This window comes from Lepidothrix coronata, unplaced genomic scaffold (assembly GCF_001604755.1).
Source record: "Lepidothrix coronata isolate B3197 unplaced genomic scaffold, Lepidothrix_coronata-1.0 Scaffold0, whole genome shotgun sequence".
Lineage (NCBI taxonomy): Eukaryota > Metazoa > Chordata > Aves > Passeriformes > Pipridae > Lepidothrix > Lepidothrix coronata.
The window spans coordinates 9,989,997-10,010,841 of record NW_016690180.1 but is presented as its reverse complement, the minus strand read 5'-3'; the positions used below and the strand labels follow the sequence as shown (position 1 = coordinate 10,010,841).

The 20,845-nt window shown below is 40.0% G+C and overlaps 1 protein-coding gene across 3 annotated transcripts in view; it reads left to right on the top strand.

Moving 5' to 3' along the window:
• LIMCH1 (LIM and calponin homology domains 1) overlaps positions 1–20,845 on the top strand; it is a 179,077-nt gene that overhangs the window by 124,390 nt on the left and 33,842 nt on the right. For all 3 annotated transcript variants that reach the window (XM_017833120.1, XM_017833205.1, XM_017833295.1), the window contains 11 exons: positions 1,050–1,340; positions 2,359–2,613; positions 4,267–4,611; positions 5,310–5,633; positions 6,198–6,428; positions 7,418–7,666; positions 8,633–8,668; positions 13,043–13,169; positions 15,885–16,039; positions 16,224–16,623; positions 19,885–20,106. In XM_017833120.1, the coding sequence (XP_017688609.1) occupies positions 1,050–1,340; positions 2,359–2,613; positions 4,267–4,611; positions 5,310–5,633; positions 6,198–6,428; positions 7,418–7,666; positions 8,633–8,668; positions 13,043–13,169; positions 15,885–16,039; positions 16,224–16,623; positions 19,885–20,106 (2,635 nt within the window). The remainder of the gene's footprint in view (positions 1–1,049; positions 1,341–2,358; positions 2,614–4,266; positions 4,612–5,309; positions 5,634–6,197; positions 6,429–7,417; positions 7,667–8,632; positions 8,669–13,042; positions 13,170–15,884; positions 16,040–16,223; positions 16,624–19,884; positions 20,107–20,845) is intronic.

Below are 20,845 nucleotides of genomic sequence, written 5' to 3'. Positions count from 1 at the left end.
TGTTTTTAAAAACCAGCTAATTATAACACTCTTGATATTTAAAATAGCAGAGAAACTCAAAGCAACCCCTGAGCTGTTTAGATTTGATTTCTTAATGACAGTCTGTTTAATCCTTTGTGATCCCCTCTTTTTTGCTTTGTATAGCAAGGTGTGCTACATGAAAGAGCAAATGCCTACAAAAGTACTGCAAGGAGCATTCTACTACTTACTGCCCAACTTCCTAAAATATCAATACATACAATTGGATTTTTACATGTCAGAGTCGCCTATCTCTTGCCATTTGTCTTTTCAGTTTGCATAAAAGTATTGACCATTACAAGTTAAAATAAGCTTAATCTTTATGGGTACCAGCTGTCAAGGGTCTTTATTGTTGTAATCTTCAGTAACAGCAAGGCCATGTTTATAGCAGTTGCATTTCTGATGAAGGCAGGTTTCAGTGTTTTCCAGCATGCCAGTATCATTGGTGTACTGGTGCTATTATTGTAGCTACTATATGTCAGCATTGGCATAAAGGGGTTATTCTGGGGAAAGGGATGGTTAATAAGGAAAAGAATCAAGCATGGATGCGTGTGAGAAGAAAAGCAGTTAAGAATAGTAGAGCAGATAGCCTTAGTGATTACTCAAGAGGGTTTTTTTTTAAATAAAGCTATTAAGAAGAAATGTCTGATATTTCAGGACTCAGCAGTGTTTTCTAGGCATCAAGTATTTGCATCAAATCTCTTTCTTTGTTTGAAGTGTTCAAGAAGTTTAATACTGCCATTTACAGTGCTACATTCACTGCATCTAGTATGTTAAAACTAGTTCTTACTGGTTCTTCCAACAATAGCTAAAATAAGTAAAGGTCCAACATGCTGATTTTTTTGTGTAAAGTCCTTGTGTATTTGTTACTAGTCTATAAGTTTTATTTCTAGCAAGGCTTTGCCCAATCTAACAGCTGCCTGAAGCATATTTGATTAATTGTGCTTGTTTTTTGACCTGGAGATGAGTGTTGCACTGCCCTCTTCTCCCCTGGTGCATCAAGAGCTTTGTTTAATTTTGCTCTGTGTCAGTAAAAAGCTGATATGTGAAGACACCGGAAGCATCCCAGACATCATCCTTCGCAAGGACAATCCCTTCATGACACATTATCAAGGAAAGGATTCTGGTTCAGAAGATGAAGCAACCAGCAGAGTTCCTGATTTAGAAAAGGATGACTTTGCCACTCGGAGAGCCAGATTGAATCAACCCAAACATATAGTTCCATTTAACTCCTTTTTAGTTGGATCCTATACAAGTAAAGATAAAGGTAAACTGGAGGATGTTAGAAAGCCATTGCAGATGGAAAAAAAGGAACACGCAAGGTGTGCATTCATGGTCTTATTCTTTCAGTTATAACGCCTAATTTCACCATGGTCTGTTGCTGTGTAGGACTAAAGCTATCTTGGCTACAAAAAATCTTACAGGGTACAGTAAATGCAAATGCTTTATCATAAGGTGAATCAAACTGGGATTTTTTGTTAGAGTACGAGGACCAGAAGTTTAAATTGGCTTTGAATGTAAACAAGATAAAGGCAGGACACTTTTGTTATCTAAGCTCACAAGACAGCTCATGAGCCTGAGTAGCAGAGAATAAACTTAAAATATATGTTTTGTATCTCAGCTCTTTTTCTGAGCGCTTTCACTACATGTTTTTTTGGATGCATTTGTTTCACGAAAAAGTTCTTTTTTGGGAAGCAAGGATATTTGTTTTATTTGTGCAAACAGAAGTGACTCTAGATAAAACCACTATATACACATTACAGTGAATGACTGTAGTAACTGATACATTCAGAAAACTTCTTTCAATATTTAGTAGCTTTTTTCAGTAATGTCAAATGTGCCTTTCAGTTGCCAGTAATTTGATTATATTAATATTTTCTAATGACTAATTTGACAGGACATCTGAAGAGCACCTAACCAAATTTTAATAGTCCAATGCTGTTGACATGACTCTAAGATCAAAGAAATTACATAGAATGTTTGAGAGCAAAACTTAAATTCACTGTGTGAATGATATGCAAATGAGATATTTGTAACTATTTAAGAGAAAGCTTATTGCAGAAATGTTTATTACAGTAATAACATAAAGATTTTTCTTGCTTGAGCTAGGAATAGAAGTTCACATAAAGGAGTGGTCTCAGTAGTGCATGAGCGGGATAGCATAGATAAGAGGTTTGAACTTCAAACGATTCATTCCATGTTTACTTCCTAAAATTAATGTAAAATTAATATTATAAATTCAGTTTTATCTTCTTGTTCTCTGAACTTCTTTTGACACTGATTTATAATTGCTCCCTCAAAATATCTTTTCTTACTGAACTGGAATGTGCATAAAATTAGAAGAAGACGGGTGCAATTGACATCAGTAGGGCAAGTAGTGACAAGCGAAGAGAACCCACTGCTGCAAAATGAGAAGACTGAATCAGAGAGGAAACAGCAGGTGAAAGAGGCTGATACTGATAAAGATGATTTGGCTAAACAGAAATCTCAAAGCACCCTTCCTCAGCTACAAGAAGATGGGATTTTTGTGAATGCCTCAATAACAAAAGCAGATCTGGAGACCTGGAAAAGATTGAAATTGTCAGTGGAGCCCAGGTACGGTTTCTGCTTGTGGACAGGATTGGCACTCTGAAAAGCATGTTTAGTTTGTCGCAATCTGCTGTGTGTGCTTGTGGTTTTAAAGTTGAAGAATGCCTTGATGACAACCAGTGCTTCAAATCAGTTTTCAGGAGGAATCCAAAAATCTGTACAGGAATGCTATCTATCATGAAATGAAAATGTGTCCATCATTTAGAGCACTGTAGTAGTTTCACAGTCACTTTCCTGGTGGACACTCTTAATGCAATATCAGAAAAGTCCCTCTTGTATTGTGGCTCAGTCTGCTTTGAAGTTGAACGGCACAAAGGTCCAAGTGGCACCGCTAATATAGTAGCACTACACTCCTAACTAAGCTGTCTTCAGGACTTGGGGCATTACACCTTGGGGTATTACCTGAGGAAGTAAGTAAGTAAGGGGCCTCTGGTAGTCTAGTGGTTAGGGTGCAGGACTCTCACCGCTGCGACCCGGGTTCGATTCCCAGCCCCCCGGGCAGATGGAGCTCGTCAGCCCTGTGTGGCAATCCATCTAAGAGAAGGTCACTCTAAACAAACCTACGTCCTGAGACCCTCACTGCCACTGTCCAAGCTTGCTCGGCCCCGGCAGATGAACCTCAGGATTAAAGGGTGGGCTCAGTTCAGCGCACGCTGGGTCTCACCTAAAAAATCCACTGCGCAGGCTCGAAGGGTCAATGACCTTTCCCAGATCTTCGCTCGCGAAGACTGGCCATTATTATTACCTGAGGATCTGCATCTCTTTGCGTACAGTTTTTGAGACATAACTGATATGTCAGCATAGCATTGTACTCCACTGCTGGGTAAATAGAAGCAGCACTGTTTCTCACTGCAGCAAGGCTTTTAGGAGCCTCATTGTATGGTGTATGTATGCTCTTGTTGTAAACAAAACCTCTGCTAAGGGAGCCAGTATAAAGCAGTTATTCTAAGCTATTTCCCCATGGAGATGGACTATAAGATTAGGCAGGTGATTTGTGACTCCAGTAAGAAAGGATAACAATTCCTAGCCTTCCTGTTTAGGTGCATGCCATTTTCCAATTAAAGGTGGCCATCTGTCCTGGTATTCTTCTAAGAATGTGGTTACTGTATGTAATTTTAGCTCTAATACAATGAAAACTCAATCGTTCTTTCATCCTAATGATATTAGTAGTCTCTCCGTTACTTTTGAGGTGATTTATTTAAATCAAGATTTAGTCCCCTTGCTTTAGGGTAAGTAAATTGCCCTTGCTAGTGCTCTCATGCCACTGTAAGTCCTCCATGCCAGAGTGAGTTCTGGTGCTGTGCAGTCATGTATAGTGTGTGGCCTGGGTCTGTGTGAGCAGATAAGGGAACTCTGGCTTTTTAAGGTTTTTTAAGGCTTTTTTAAGCATGTACTAGAAGAAACTGAGTTTGGAATGGGCCACATGCTATGTTCCTTGCCCTTAGGAAGAGCTTCTGTGGGGGCGCTCCCAGAGTTTCCCCCACAAGTCTGCAGTATCTTTGGATTTTATCTGTCATTTGGACCTCATTATGCCACAGCTGTTTGCACCTGGGTTTTTGAATTTCAAAATAAAACCCATCAAAACCTTAGAAGCATTTAATTTGTTTAGTTCTGAGGTTCTCATGTTGGGGGCATTCTTTTATTCCTCCTTATGACCAGTGAAGAAGATTTCAAATGTCCCAGCAAAACTCTGCCACCAACTGATACCACGGTGAAAGCAGTAGCCCATGATGATTTTGCTGTCCGCAAAGCCAAAGCAAACAAAAAAGCTGGTAGCCCCAAGCAGAAGTTTGTGCATTTTGGGCCAGTAACTGAGATTGATCAACAGAAATGGGACAGGCTTGTTATTGGCAGAGCTTCATCTAAAATCGGAACAGAAGAGGAAAGCAAGAAGGACTATGTGGAGAGTCACTCTGGTGTTGAAAACTCTCCTTCAGCCACTGTTGTCAGTCTTGGGTTTGCTGAACACAGCGATGAAGTATCTGAGCCAGAGAATGAGTCCAGGTATTTGGTGTGGCTTAGGAAGTGCTGCTGAGCTGGAAATGAGACCTGTTCTTGCCAGATGCTGATCTGCATGGGAGTGAACTGCAGCATTGACTTAAGAGCTGTTTGTGTGCACAGCCTTGTTCAGAAGTCATCTGATGTCTTCACAGTACCTTAACATGTTTAGGGTTGTGTAAAACAATGCTGCAGAAAGGTCTTCTGAGCACTTGCTCAAAATTTCTGGTGGGCAGTGACATCCCTGGTATCTCAGAGTCTGAGCTATTGTTTGTGCTTTTTCTGCTGCTTGAGTTCCAGCAGCTTTGCTGGAATTCTGCCTGCTTTCAGCACATAAGGAATTTGTCGTTCAGCTTGGTGGCTTTGCTGATCTTCAAAAAAAGCTTTTTTCAAACCTGATGGATTTACTTTCTTTTCGAAGAGGGTGTATTGCTGCTCTGAGTTTCTGGCATTTATCCGGAGAAGAATTACAGCTCTGAATCATTAACACATTAACAGATCTTATATTTCTTTGACTTTAATTACTTAGTCTGTGGCCGTAAAAAGAATTTTGAATGAATGCTTTTATTAAGTAATTCATTCAGTTAATTTTGTGTGTTTATAAAAACATTTGCAAACTGAGTTGGAGGACTCCTTTTCTTACCTTTCATTTGACCTGAGAATATTTTTTCTGTTCTCACCCCTCTTCTCATTCTGATCACTAGTGAGGTGGTCAAGTCAGGTATAGATGACTCTTGCAGGAGAATTGCATCAGCTGTACTGGCTTCTGACATCGTCTCTGAAAAACAAACCCCATGCAGTTTGAGCAAACAGCAAGAAAGCACCGAGGAAGAATGCCACAGGCATGTACCAGATATTGAGAGAGATGATATGTTGGTTAGAAGGATGGGAACTTTTCAGAGGCGTACCACTAGCTCCGTTCCCATACGTTGTTGTACTCTGTCAGTAGCTCCTCATGTGCTGCAGCAGCAGCAAGAGGAGACAGTAGCTCTTGAGAAGGATTTGAAGACTCCGCAGGAAGGAGAAAGGTCAGAGAACAGAAGCAGATCCCTCTGAGCTTCATGCCTGGTTTGTGTGTGGTGTTAGCTTGGATCTGTCAGCAGTGTTGTTCCATTCTTCACGTGGCCTTTAAAGATGTGTTTTACTCATTCGTCATGGCATGTGTTCTGTTTTATGAAACTACTTGCAAGTATGTATCTATGAACATAAAACAGTCTATTTTCTTTCATAATATTTAAGTACTTCAGTTGTTAATTGCCGTTCAGCATGAAAACAGTCTTTCATCTTTTGGGGGGATTTCTTTTGCAATCCATGGTGCTTCGTCTAGGTTTTTATGCCAGCTTCCAAGTGACTAATTCATCTCATAGATTTTTATGCAATTCCCAACTTCTAACGAATCACCTAAGTAAGTGTGGGGTTCAGCATTGTTTCCTCTTGTTCTCACTCCCTGTGCTGTAGCTAAAGATGCCTAGTTTGCCTAGTTGTCCATCACTCAGTTTTGTTTTGAGTAACAGCACGCCACATTGCCTGAGCAGCCACTTGCTTAGAAGTGAGCATTATCATGGAACAGTGTCACTTGTCTCTCTGAGCAGTACTGTAACACGAGAAGAGAGCCAAGAACAGCTTGAAATCCCTCAGTTGCAGAGCGATGGAGCAGAAAACATGAAATTTCCAGACCCACAAAGAGATGACATGTTGGCTAGAAGAACTGGAGCTTTTCTAAAACAGCCTGGGCCCAATGTTAAGCAATTCCTTCCCATGCCATTTTCAAAGCATCAGAATAAGCAGGGCACAACTACAGAACTTGAGAAGAAAACGACGAGGTAAGAAAGTTGTGCTTTTCTCTGTCTCTTGTAGCTGTTTGTTAGGATCTCTGTGGGCTGTTTGTCAGGATCTCTTGATCTGGAAGGTTTGCTGGTGTCCAGCAGTGGTTTTCCATGCTTGCCCTCAGTTCTGTGCCATTTCTTTCTGCTCAGAAGGCGGCAATACAGAGTTTCTGGCCCTTTTAGTAGAGCCCTGTAGAGACTCAGAGCAGAGCTCTACCAGATGCAAAATTCTAACAGTGTGTGGAAGCAGGTATACATAGCAATTACATTTGCACTACATTTGCAGAGGTTTCTGGTAAAACTATGAGGTAGTCATTACAAATGTTTCCAGCTAGAAATAGAGATGCTGGATGTAGTAGGTTAGATGCTTGTGAATGGCCTAAGTGGTGCCAGTTAGATTTCCGAACAGGAAACCTAGAGATCCCGGGATCCCTCCTGATAATGCTCGCTGTTTTTCTGAGCACCTTTGTTCAGATGTTTGAGGCTGTGTGGGGAAGCTGGCAGTTGAAGCCTCTGAACAGAGTTATTGTTGGATGGTTGAGCCACATGCAAACAAGAGTGGAAAGGTGTTTGCTCATCAACCTCTTCAAAGTACACGAGAAGAAGGATATGCATGCACCTGGATGAAAAACTAGCATATGGCTCAGCCAGGAGAAAAAACCTGTCATCTACTATAGAATTCAACAGTGGTTTGGTGTTGAAAAGACATTAAATCGAATCGCTTAATTAAAATATGGACTCAATACTTTAATCTTCTGCGGTGTCCCAGGCAGTTTATTTTCTGACTTAGAGGAATGTTATGAGTATTTGACTCTATTAAAAATGTGTTTTCTGCACCTGCCTCACCTAGTTTGTCACCTGTCAGCTATTTGGGTTTGTAGGGGGTTTTTTTTGTTAACTTACGGTTATGCTTTTCATTATGTATGTGTGATTTTTCAAATGTTGCTTAATGCATCCCTTTGCACTGCCGCCTTTGGCTCACTCAGGCCTGAAAAATGTCCACAAGTCTGCATTAATATCTCTGAAAAACATGCAATACAACCGCCGCAAGAACAGCAGCAAGGGCAGGAAAAAGACAGTCTCCCTCCTACAGGACAAGATGAGATTATTTGTACAGCCCAAGTGGGCGAAAATGGCCATAATGAAGTCCACCTTGGTCAAACGTCTAAGCTCCAGGAGATTCCTGAGGAAAACAAGATGGAAACACTGTCATCCAAGGATGAGCATCTGCAAATGTGAGCTTTCTGGTGTGAATCACGCCGTTTGTATGCCCCTGTGTGCACACTTCAGAATTCTGATTGTGCATTGCCTGTCCAGACTAAAACACTGTATGACAGTAATACACGTTTTAGAAACAAATAGAATGGTTGTGTAATGCGTTTCCTTCTGAATTTCTTTAAATATTTAATTGAAAGCTAAATGAAAGGAATATTTATTACAGTATAAATGTTGAATTGCAAAAAGAATTTATGAATAGGAGAAGCTAAAATGGACTTTGCTTACTAAGAGATGTTCATCCTATTTCTCCATGGTTAGAAATGTTGCAGTGTTGACTTTTGAATGTGGTGTTCTTTTGTGATAAGTCCCAGATATAAATACCATATATACCCAGATATAAAGACCATCACTTTAGTGAATGACACTTGCTTCTGTATTACCAGTAACTTTTTTCAGCAACACCCTCCTATCCCAAGGGAAAAAAAACAACCAACCAACCAAGCAAACAAACAGAACAAAAAACCCAAAACCAACAAAAAGGAAAAGGAAATCATGTGACTCACTTTCTGACTGTATTAATTGTCTCCTTCATACTTCAGTAATGGTGATTCTGAGTGCTGCTTTGGAATGTAACCGTTACGTTTCATCTCCATTTGTCACATGTATGGCACTTAATGTAACTGTTAATATGTTGTCTATTTTCAATAACTATTTTCTACACACATTTTAGGTATACTTCAGCAGATTTTTATAATGGGGGGCATTAGTATGGGTTTAGGGAGGGATGGGTGGTGTTCTCATGTAGTTTGACCTCCAGATGATCAGGTAAGTCTTGTTTGCTGAATACATAATCCCTAAACAGCATGGTTCTGTTTTGGTCAGATTTACTAGCGCAAGTGACAGTTGCACAAATTGTATGGGTCCAGTTGCAATTACTACTTAATGTGTTTATCCACGATCTAATTTTATATTTGGTCTTGTAGATTCGGCCCCAGAACTGCTGTGTCTGATGACGCAGAGTAAGTTGTCTTGTGTTCACAAGATTTTGTTTTAAACAACTTACACTGCATGCTCTCCCATCTTTCTACTAATTTAAAATGCAGTTGATGCCTCCTCATTATTTTGCAGTGTTTTGGCAAATAAATTTTTCAGAACGCACTGAAAAATGGAATGTAATATGGCTTACTTTGCAGTTAAAAATAATTTTTATATAAAGGCCCATAAAAACTAAGCATAATACTAATGTCCAGCTGTTGCTTGAAGTATTGTTTCTTCTTTTTTTTATTTTCTCTTGGTTTTCTTCTGAATTTCCATTACCTCTAATCAGCTACAGGTAAAGGGAGTTGGGTTGAATCTGGATGTTGAATCAAAAAATGAAGTAAGACCAGGAAGGGGAAGAAAAAAAGAAATCCCAAAGCAAAATAAAATCTATTGTGATCTTCAGAATAATTACCAGAAAAATGCATATTTAGCTGATCCTTTATTCTCTTAAAAACTTTATATTGAATACGTTATAGGTTAGGTTTAATTTAGTAATGTACTAAACTTCATTTTTAAGCGCTTCACCTCAATGTTTTACTTTTGACAGGAGTAGAAGTGACATTTATTACACTCAAAAATTTTAACTGTGTGTGTATGCATGTAAACTGTAGTACAGAATAGTATGCAATGTCATTTAGAAAGTTCTGTGAAATTATTAGCTATTTTTACAAAGTGCTGGCATTTAGAAGCAAACAAATGTTTGAGAACTACCCAAGTAAAAATAATAAACTAATAAACCCACATAATAATATCCATGAAATTAATGTTCACAGAAATGCACGTGACCTTCTCTGTCTCCCAGATTAAATCCCCAAATAGAAAACAGCATAAAGAGTTGTGGGGGTTTTGTCATGAGTATATAGGGGTTTTATCATGAGTATATGCAGAGACTCATATGTAATTTTTCACCCTTTTTTCTAATGATAATGCTTAGAATCATGAACTGAATGCTCTTTACAAGTTCTGTAATACCTTTATGCTGAGCAAAGCCTGTGTCCTCTGACCACAGAGTAAATATGAACATTTTCAAGCAGCAGAAATCTGTCCAATCAAATGAAGGGATGAGACAAACAAAGCAAAATAACACAGAAATGTTATACTTAACAATGGGGACTTCCCTGCCATTTCAGAAAACCTACTTGTGTGATTGATTTTTTCATTTTTGCATGTCTGTATTAAATGCAAACGTAAGAGAAGGTACATGGAGATGCCTTCAAAGGCATTGCAATGGGGTTGGTGGTATAATGGGAGAATAGCAAAGATTAATAATCATATTGCTTATTCCACATTGATTCTGATTTTGTTTTAAAGGGCAAAACAATAAATGTTCAAACCTCATTGTCATCCTTTCCAGATGTGCAACAGTTTACAGAGCAACTGTTTTCCTAAACTGTCTTTGAAGTTCTTATAAATGTAAGATTGTGTTTTTCCATCTGAAGACAAAGTACTTATGAAGAATCTAATAAAACTTGGCTCTCAAGTAGAAGAAATAAATTGAACTGACATTTAAAATACTTCCAAAATGTTTGTCAAGTCTCCATTGAAAACTGCAACTTGAATTCAGTCTTAGATTAGACGCACTTTATTCCAGCAGCAAAACTAGGAGCAGCAGTATTAGACTGACAAAGTTCCCTTACCTAGTGAGGAGGACACTAGATGTTGTCATCAGCCCTTGTCTGTCTCAGGGTCTAGAATAATCTAAATACTGAATTCCTTGAGAATTTTTTTATCCAACACTTGTTCAGACCTGATAAAAAAAAATAAAAGGAATTGCTGCATGATATCACTGACAAGAACAACTGTAATTTGTGAGAATAAAGCAGTATAACTTTAAAATCCCAACATCTCAAAAATCTAGCTCTTCAAAATACACTGTTGGTCTGTACAGTGTTTTTTTCCAGATCATTGTTAGAATCTCAGGTCTGGTACACTGGTCAGCAGAAAGGCCTCTTGCTTCTAGGCAGAGTTTATATACAATCTCCAGAGCTGTGCAAATGGCAGAAAATTAATAAACTCTAATTTGGTGCAGTTACATCTTCCCTGTCTACTTGAGTGCTGTGTGCCTGATGGTCCAGCGCACAGTTAAAGGAAGGAGTTAATCTAGTTCTGTTCATACAGGTGTTAGTGATGATCTGGAGCCATTTGTAGTTTATACAAGAAAGAAATAGGATGAAATTATATGGGACTCATCGTGAAAGTGTCTTTTGGCCAAAGCTTGGAGTTTTGGCCTCTCTGATTCTTTTCTAAGGATGAACTTGTCAGGCAGAGAAGCTGATGTAGACATTTCAGTTGGGCTTGTCCATGTACTCAGGAAAGTAGGTTGTTCTCCTTAATGGTTACTACATGTTGGTCAGAGCAGAGCACAGTGCTTTGAGAGGTGACTTCTTCAGATTGCTCTCTTGGGAAGATACTGTTGAGGCATGTTGGTGCAGAGTTGATGTTTGAACCAACCTGGTTGCTTGTCCATGGCAATGAAGGCCCAGCAGCAGGGAGGTGACACCTGGAGAAGGAAGTGTATGTGGGGTCGTAGTGTATATTTTGACTCCTGGCCAAGGCTGAAGCCTTTTCCAGAGTACCTTTTTTATTGCATTGTTAATAGCCATAAAACCTTTTGCTGTCTCTCTGCACCCTGTGAGACCTGAATGAATTCAGGGAATGTATACTAGCCTTTCGTTAGGACATCTGGGGACTCCTGCTAGAAAATATTTTTATTCTTTCATCCCAAATGGCAGAGGGTGAGTACTCGTGCACTCTACTAGCACCAGTTGCCACCATTTAAGGTCTTATGTTTTCTTCTACTGCATGTGAATGAAAAATTCTCTGACACAAGGAAAAGGTACAGGAGAGGAGCTACGCAACCAGTTTGACCCAGTAGGCACAAGGTGGCAAATACTGAACACTAAAAGCTTTTCTTAGTGTGAGTTTCAAAAGCTGGAATAAAACCTGTAAGGGTGACTTTATTGCAAGTTATGCATCTCCCAACCTACCTCACCAAATGTTAATACCTCCAAAATATGACTGATATTTAAATTTTCTTAGTAGGTGATATGCCTTTAGTTTTAAAAACAACAAAGCTACCCATCTCTTTAGATTCTGTTATTTAGGAGTGCTCCAATCCCATCCTGAACAATGCAATCCTTAAACTACCCACAGAAAAACCCAAATTAGTGTACTCCTCAGCACTCTGTTTAAAGGGTGAAGCACAGTAATACATTAACTTCACTGTTGATCCTTAAAGGCAATATTCTGTTCTTCATTTCTTAGTAAATACCTCCTGAATAGGATGGGATCTGTGCATGTCCTTTTCCGTCCACTGTCCAGACCTTTCAAGTTTTCCCTTGAGAGTGGCATTCCCATCTTTGCTTGCCTGAATACAAATGTTGGCTCAAAAAATATATGCACGGCTTTCCGTGTCTATTCAGTTTGGTAACTGTGGACACAGTCAGCTACAATTTTATCTTCATTGGGTGCTCCTCCTGCTAGTTGGCTCATTGGCTCACCTAAAGCTACAGGTGATCATTTGAGGACTGCTGTGAAATCACTTCATGTGGAACTGCATGACTTTCTTTTAACTTTTTTTTGCTTTGAATGGCACAACTGAGGTCGTTTTACTAATAATAGGTAGTAGTAAGCACATTACTTTTCTGTGAAGATCTTTATATAATACAAAGGGATGTATATCAAACCATAACCTTTTTTTTTCCTTTAATTCTCCAAAGGTCAGGGACAGAAACAGAAAGAAACTTTTTTGTCCTGAACATCATCTTTTCCTTGTTAGGTTAGCTGTACTGATGAGTTGGTGCTGATAGCATTGGATTTCTTTGAGGCAGGGAGGGGAGAAAGTACCATACAGTTTGAACTGTGTGTACTTCTCTGGGCAGGCTCTCCCTGGTTTTGCAGCAATAGCATTTAGCCAGCCATGCTCCCACTGACGCACTTCTCAAGCCTCTCTTATTTTACACTGAAATGGAAACTTCTGTCTGTGTTGTTAATTGGAGGGGTCTTGAAAACTCACTGGGCACAGATCTTCAGGAAGTAAAATGTTCTGAATGATAGAATGATTTTAAAAAGAGCTACTGATGGAAGTGTAACGTTAGTAACACTTAGTGAGAGACAAAGTTGCAGTCAACTAACAAAATCAAGAGAAAGTTGAAGATTATAATGCCTGAAGTACTATGTGGGAGCCACAAGAATGCTAACGGGTCTTTCTAGGGGACTGCTGCTTTTGGGAGCTTCATAACAGTGCACGTGGCTGATTCTGCTGTAGCACCCTCATGTGGCTTGAGCTCTTGCAATCTGAAGGAATATAAGCCTCCAAATAGCACTACACTTGTTGTTTTCCCTTTCTTTAGGAGTATGAGCATGTTTGACATGAGATGCGAAGAAGAAGCTGTGACTCAGCCTCATAGCAAAGCTCGCCATGAGAAACTGCAGAATATACACAACCAGCTGAAAGAGGACGAGACCAGATGGCAAGATGTGAGTATACAACATGGCAATGCTGGCAGGCACCGAGGACAGCTTGCTAAATCTACAGTTGCTGTTTGGTGCTTCAAATAATTAGCAGTGCTTCTTTTTTCCTCAGTGTATTGTTGCTAAAAGCTTAGAAGTTCATAATTTGATGTGAATTACAGAATACGTCGTCTTCTGGTGCCTCTGCCTTTGCACCAGGTATTTTGCTTTTTTAAAAAAAGCTAATTAAACTTTAATTAGGTAAAAATGAAGGCAGAACAACTTCTGAGTGCTGCCTTCTCTAACTTTTCTAATTAGTAAATGTCTAAAGTGACAAAATACAAGACTAGGTAAGACAGTGAATAAATAGGTTGGACTTGTCTTTAATAAATTAGCATAGATACAGAAAATGCTAATGTTTTCCAACTTGTCCAAGCAAACGAATTACCCTTCCAGTTAGCTACACCCTGCCTGGGGGCTTTCCAAACCCTCTTCCCTTGATGCATTTCTGTAAGCTGTCTTGGCATTTGTTAAATTGGCAAGGACAGAAAATCATCATATGCAGGTAAGTTAGTATCAGGAGTTGTAGTTTCAATTCTGTTCATTCCTGAAGATTGATTTTACGTGAGGTATTTTGGACATTTTTTTTTATTACAAAAAAACCCACAACAAAAAGCACATCGCTTCAAGTATGGTAGTTCCCCATTACAAGGACAGCTACTGTGAAACACCTCAGAGAGGTTTGGGGTAGAAAATTCAAGGAAAAGTGAAAAAAAAAAGTATGTACAGCTAAGAAGTAACTTTTTGTAGTAGAACAACAAAGGACTTCGGCTGAAAAGTCTCTATGTGTGGGAAGCCATGGTTTCCCAGCAGAGATAAGAATGAGTCCAAAGGCATTCAAGAAGTTTGAGAACTTACTGTTGAATTGAAAATCGTCTGAGGTAAAGGGCCTAAGTATTCCAGGCCCTCAGCACCTTCTACACTGAACTAAAAGTTTTGAAGAGGTACTGAAAATGCCTTTATTGGAATGTCCTTGGCATGTTGAGGGCTTTATAGAGACAACAGCTCTTTCATGGTCTGATATTTTTATGTGCCTGTGCTGTATATTTGCCAACAATTAACAGTTTCAGGGCTTTTTTTAATTATTGTTATTGTAAAGCACCAGGAGTGGAAAAGATAAGCATATCTGGGTTTTAATTACAAAAAAAGGAGGAAGGGTTATGTTACAAAATTTCCTAATGAAAAACTAATTTTCAAACAATAGGCAATAGTGGGGGTAGCTGAATAAAGAAATGCTTTGGTGCTTCAATGAGAATAATTAGTAACTGAGGAAAATGAAAGGCCTATGTTACATGAAGGGGATTATACACTGATATATAGGTCATGTGAAGAAATACTTTAATGAGCATTCCCTTAAGCGTAACATCAATAATATGTGCTTTTAAGATAAATTAAAAGTGACAAGGTTTGTTCCTGGTTTAATAAAATAAGTTGTGCTTGCAGTACCTTCTGCTGTTTACCAATAAAAATGCAATTAAAGTATTTGGAAAACCAGGTAATTAAATAGCCTTTGAACTGAGTATGTATACTGAATATCTGTTTTACTAAAGCCAGAATTTATTAGAGTGTATGAAATATAATCTGTATAGTAATCTCCTGATGTTGTACAGTTAATGACAATGTGCCCGTACAGTTTCCTACAAAGTTATTTTTCTTTGCAGAAGTGCTGCAGTGGTTATTTTTTACATGTAAAACTTTGTTCCTTTAATAGTTGGCTGCAAAGTAATTTTATAGCTTAGGAGACTTCTTTACTGTAATACTTGTACTATGAAGAAGATCTTGCTCCTATACCTTCCAGGATTTGTGAATTCATAACCGAAGCAGGATGCAAGACATAGGGGCCCATAACAGATATTTGCCATGACTCTCTGGTTTAGTGTCAGGCTAGTTTTTCAGCCTGACCAGAATCAGTCAATCTACTGCACAATTTCAGGCAGGCAGGTTCCAAAAAGCGTAAGTTTGTTACTTCAACAAGGACCTCTCTCTATAGCTGAATACAGAGCATAGGCTTTTTGCTCTGTCGCAGGTGTGAGCCACTTGGGTCGCTAACCTGTGTTGCTCACATCTGGATCCAAAATATTGCAGAGTGCCCATGAGGAAGAATTTAAATTTGGATGCTGCACTGGATTTTTCTATCAAAAAACCTCATCATGGGTCAACCATGCTTGCATGTAGTTGACTGATAGCATGGACACAGTACAGAACTATCAGCTCTCCAAGGCAGACTATCAGTGCCGTTGTAGCTCATGGTGAAACAACATCCATTCTTCCAATGACGCCCGCCTCCCGTATATCTGATTATTAAAATTCTTCACCAAACATAATTTTTCTACTTAACGTTCTTGGGGGATTGGCTTTTGTCCCTAATGTTGGCACAAGTGAAAATGAGTGCCCTGACTTTTCCTTTTAGGCCAAATTTCCTGCCAGAAATAAAGTAAATCAGTGAAGCTATGAAATCCTTACTGGATCCTGCTATTCGGAGAAAAATCAGTCAGGCAACATTTTCATTTTATGGTGTAGTCTCCTTTTCTCATTAAAATAAACATTGATGCTTGCAGGTGGTGAGAGCCTGGTCCACAGCAAGAACAAGCATTGCAAAGTGGCTGGTTGGGTTCATTGTTGTCTGGGACTAGTTTTTAGCTATTTGAAGTTCTGCATTCAGGTGCCTTCCTTCTCTCACAGGACCTGGCTCGGTGGAAGAGTCGTCGAAGGAGCGCTTCACAGGATTTGATAAAAAAGGAAGCTGAGAGAAAGAAAATGGAAAGATTATTGTCTGGAGACGGAACGAATGAGCGCAGAAAAAGCATCAAAACCTACCGAGAAATTGTGGAAGAGAAGTATGTTGTTTTACTGAGGTGTAGTGGTATGTCTCAAAATACCATGTGCTCCATAGGTAACTGTGGGCAGCTGTGCCTGCAGGCCTGAGGGAGGGAGGGAAGGTTGTTGTTGGAGCAGAGGAAGTAGGTGTGATTTTCAGTGTTAATTTTAATGCAGTGGTCTCTTGTGTTGTCTCCCTTGCAGAGAGAGAAGAGAACGGGAGCTTCATGAGGCATACAAGAATGCAAAGACACAGGAGGAGGCTGAGAGCATCCTCCAGCAGTACATTGAAAGATTCACTATCAGCGAAGCTGTCCTTGAGCGTTTGCAGATGCCAAAAATTCTGGAAAGAAGCCATTCAGTGGAGCCAAATTCCCCACTGAAAGACCCAAATCCTCTGAGATATTTAAGGCAACAGTCACTTCCTGCTCCAAAATTCACTGCCACCATTGAAGCAACCATTGTTCCCACCACTGAACTAGAGCCCAGTGGTTCGACGGGTCACACATCTCCCAGCAAAAGCACCCCCAAGGCTGTGCCTATGTTGACACCCAAGCCTTACTCACAACCCAAAAATACACAGGAAGTTTTAAAGAACTTTAAGGTAGGATACATCACACTCCCCCAAGTCAATCAGGAGGCAGAGATCCTAATTAAATAATCTGAACATATGAATGTTTATTGTAATTAAGTGGAAAAGAGTTGCAGCACTCCGATGTTATAAAACTCAGCTTCGTGCTCTGTGCTGCCTGGTTCAGTGATCTCTTCTTGGTTACCAGTCTGCTTAGAAACTTGACCTGTTCGGACTGCACTGGTCATTTTTCCTCAGGCTTAATTTGGTTGGGGAAAGGAGGACTTCAAGAAAAAAGCAAGCCATTTCCTCAGATTTTGTAAAAGAGTATGTGGTCATGTTTTTTGTTTTTAAACAACATGTAAGGGACGGGGAGTGTGGAGGCCCTGACTTTTGAAGCAAGATCTGAACTGACTTTTGCGTCAGGGATCTGATTTTTGCCATGCCCATACAAGCCTGTCCCATTCAGCCGAGTCGTAACCCTTGGGAACACTGAAGTATGCCTGGATTCAGTGCAAAGTGTCCCTACTCCTGCACTGTCAAGAGCCAGCTTCCCATAGATATTCTCTGTCTTAAACATGCTTCTCACGAAAGATGAATGGGGAGAGCTGCTTCACCAATGTAAAGAGAGGGTTTAGGTTGTCCGTGCAGGTTTAGGGAAACAGATTGATACTGGGGCAGCAGAGTAACTGGAGACTGATGGTGAGAGAAGGGGAGTGGCTGCACTGAATTGCTAGAACTGTGCTAAAATTATGGGAATAAAAGAAGTGAGAACTTGAATGAAAGCAGGGCTGCTGGGAATAAGGAGCCAGCTATGAGATTTGTGGGAGAAGAGGATAGGAGAAGAAACTGAAGCCAGGATATGGAATGTGAGGAGTGTATCTTTGGACTGGGTGGTTGTGGAGAATTGGAGTAAGATACTGAACCAATGATGGAGAAAGCAAAGAACTGGGATGTGTTAGAGAGAACAGACCAGAATAAGTCAAGTTTGAAAATGTCTGCTGTTCACAGTGCCTGTACCAGAACTGGAGTTTACCCAAGTCTTGTTGGGTAGCCATGTTGTGAGCAGCGTATAGGCATGGGTGCCCCCAACCTGTAGAATTTGGATTCCCTTGCTGATACTTTGCTAGTGATATTCAAGGATCCCTGAAGCCCAGTAGCATTGCTACCATGTATATTCAGGTTGTTTACTTTTAAAAAAATAAGTCAGCTTTTTACAGATAGTGAAAAAAACGTGGTGTCTGTCCCACCTCTTGTGGAAACCGCACCCCACCCCCACCATGTTTCCTAGTTGAAGTGTGAAACTGGTAATTCCTGTTTCTCCTATACCTCAGTTGGTATGCCCCTAGAGTTTACCTTTTAGACATCAGTGAATCTTGAATCTTTGGGTTTTTTCTGATCCCTGACACTTTTTTCCTCAGAACACGAAGATATGTGTGTGTATCACTGTCACGTTATTGCATATATAATTCACATAAGTTGGGAGAAACTAATCCATTGATGCTTCTACCCCCACCAACGACCACTAAAAATCTGTCTGGAGCTTGTTCACATGATGTGGAAGAATGTGATTTGTCTCAGTAGGAATTACTCCCTGGCACATATAGCTGTAGCATTATTTTCCCTTGAAACACTAGTCTGTCGATGATTCTTGGCTCTGGTGACAATGTGTTGACTTCCTCCAGATCAGAGGGAAGGAGTATGTTTGTTTAACTCTGCAGCCAGGGCATCTGTCCTGATCATTCAAACATTTGGTTTTCCTCCTTAATATAAATAAAGAAATGTCTTAGTCTAAACAGAGACACTGAAATGGATGGTGTGGCCTGCCAGTGTTTTCCTGGCTTTCTTATTTCTGTGATCTTTCATAACCTGCCTCTCTAGTAGATAATCCAACACACAGTCCCAGAAGACTTGGGGCTCAGTATCTGCTCACTCTTGTGTTTGGAAATAAACCCTAAGAGAGGTACTATGTTAAGTGAATGATAGCAACAAGGAAAGGGAGGGAACCTTTTCATCTGAAAAACAGTCAGAAGGGGCACAACAGCTTGTGGAGCTGATTGCGCAAGGTGCTACTGCCTTCACATCCTCACACATCTGGCAGAACTGAGGATGCCCATCAGCATGGAGATGGCCCCTTAGTTAATCATGCTCATTGAGAACAGGCCTCTGGATGCATATGTACAAGAAGTCAATGGGAGGAGTGCGCCCTCAGCTTGGTACTGATGGTGTATACCAAGTTGGAGTGCCACTCTTGAGGTATCCAAGCTGTTTACTCAGTAAGTAGGGAAGGATTGCTGTGCACAGAGTAACAAAGCCCTCCTCACAAGACTATAAACATCTGTGCTGTAGCTAGACAGGAGCAGTGTGGTGGTACTGATAACCTGGTCCACTCCTGGTCTCTCTCCACCTGAGTCCTCTTACGGTGAATGGCCAGTGAGGTCTTTGTAGCAAGACTTTTTTCCTGTATACTTCTACAAACAGCCCTCTAAACTGAAGGAATTCTTTACATGCCACCTCCATTCAGGAATTACTAAGTATTAAAGTCTGAGAAGAAACTGTATTACTGCAGAGGAAGAAGCCAAAGCATATTTTGTATTTTCTTCCTTGCTTAAGGGTTCCTTAGTAAGAATATATGGCCACCAAGGAGCTAGCTTGACCCTGAAAAAAAAGGTGGTTAAACTCCTTCTGTGCTCTCCTTTTCAAGGAGGTTGCCCAAAGTCAATTTATTTTATCACCTCATGGAGAGGGTGGAATGCCTAGTTTCATTTGTTGGTGCTTTGTTTCCCTATTGTGAACAATAAAGAAACAAGTGGATAAACTCTGCTGCTCCTGACCCTTCAAAGTTCACACGACAGTGCTTCAGAAAGCACGGTCTACTAATACTGTGATGAGGTCATTGGGGTACAGAAGCAGTTCATTAGCATAACCTGCTTGCACGAAGCAATGCAAAGCCGAGCAGTTTTGTCTACATTTAACATAAAACTTTCGATTTTTGGAAAAAATCCTTTGATCTGTGTACACAAAGGTTGTCTGTATGTTTCTGGGAGAACGGAATGTGGAAAACCAGGAAATCCAGAAAAATTATTACTTTGTTCCTGTATTTTGTTTATGACCACCCTAGGGTCACAGGGTCTTCTTCTGTTTTGGTCCATTGAATGAAATGTGTGCTTAGCTCCCTCCTTCACTGATAACACAGACTGTATTAATGATTATAATATCATGTTGATGTCCTAATTTCCTAAAATCCTTTTAATGCTAATTGCCTTAGCATATTTATTTAACTGTGTTCTGCAGGTAGATGGAAAAGTCAACATGAATGGAGAAAATGTCAACGGCACAGAAGAGAAGGATAAAGAGTGTTCAACAGTAATATTTACTCCTTCGCCAAGCAGATCTCTGAAATTTGATGGAGTAGCCAGAGGGGACAGGCCCCCAGTAGAGTTGAAGAAGGACCCCCCAAGTGTTGAGCTCAGTTTACAGAGGCCTGCCACTCAGAGTGTGCACAAAGAGCCAACAGTAAGACCAACACGAACAAACCAGCCTTACTTTCTTTGCCAGTTTTCTGTCTCATGATGTATTTAATCACGAACTAATGATACCCGAGTGCTTATGTTTGCCTTATTTCAAGAGGGTGTGCCCAGATCAGGAAAAAAAAACAAAAACCAAAATCCTTTGTAAATTAAAGGCTTCTTCCTTTTGTATGTGGGTAGAGAAATAGGAGGGTAAGATTCAAAACACTTTTTGCAGCCAGCTTTTCTTCTTTTTTTCTTTTTTTTTGGGGGGGACATCATTCAGCTGATAACCATGCTTTAGATGTCCTAGGCCAGGGAGAAATTGATTTAGTGTCCCAGCCATTGTGCAGGTTTATTCCACACTTCTCCAAATGTAAGCTGATTAGATCAGCAACATAACTGGACTGTGTGAACCATTATAATTAGTCTCAGTTTTCAATTTTCAAAGAAGAGGATGTGGATGTGCTGGCAGTTTTGAACATTTGGTTTTCATTCCCCTCTCAGAAATATTAGAAAAGGGAATAAGCTATTGAAATGCTCAGAGAGGCCAACGTGCTTCTTAACTGCCTTATCAGAGAAACAAATTAATTTTACCTTTTCATCTTTCTCTCCCCCTCTTCCCCAGAGAAAAAGGCAGGAGTAAAACTAGAGCATATCACAGCAGGCATCTAGATGCTACAAAACTGTAATGAAAGTAGATAGTAAAAACAAAACAAGAAATAAGGGCAGGATTGCAAATAAAA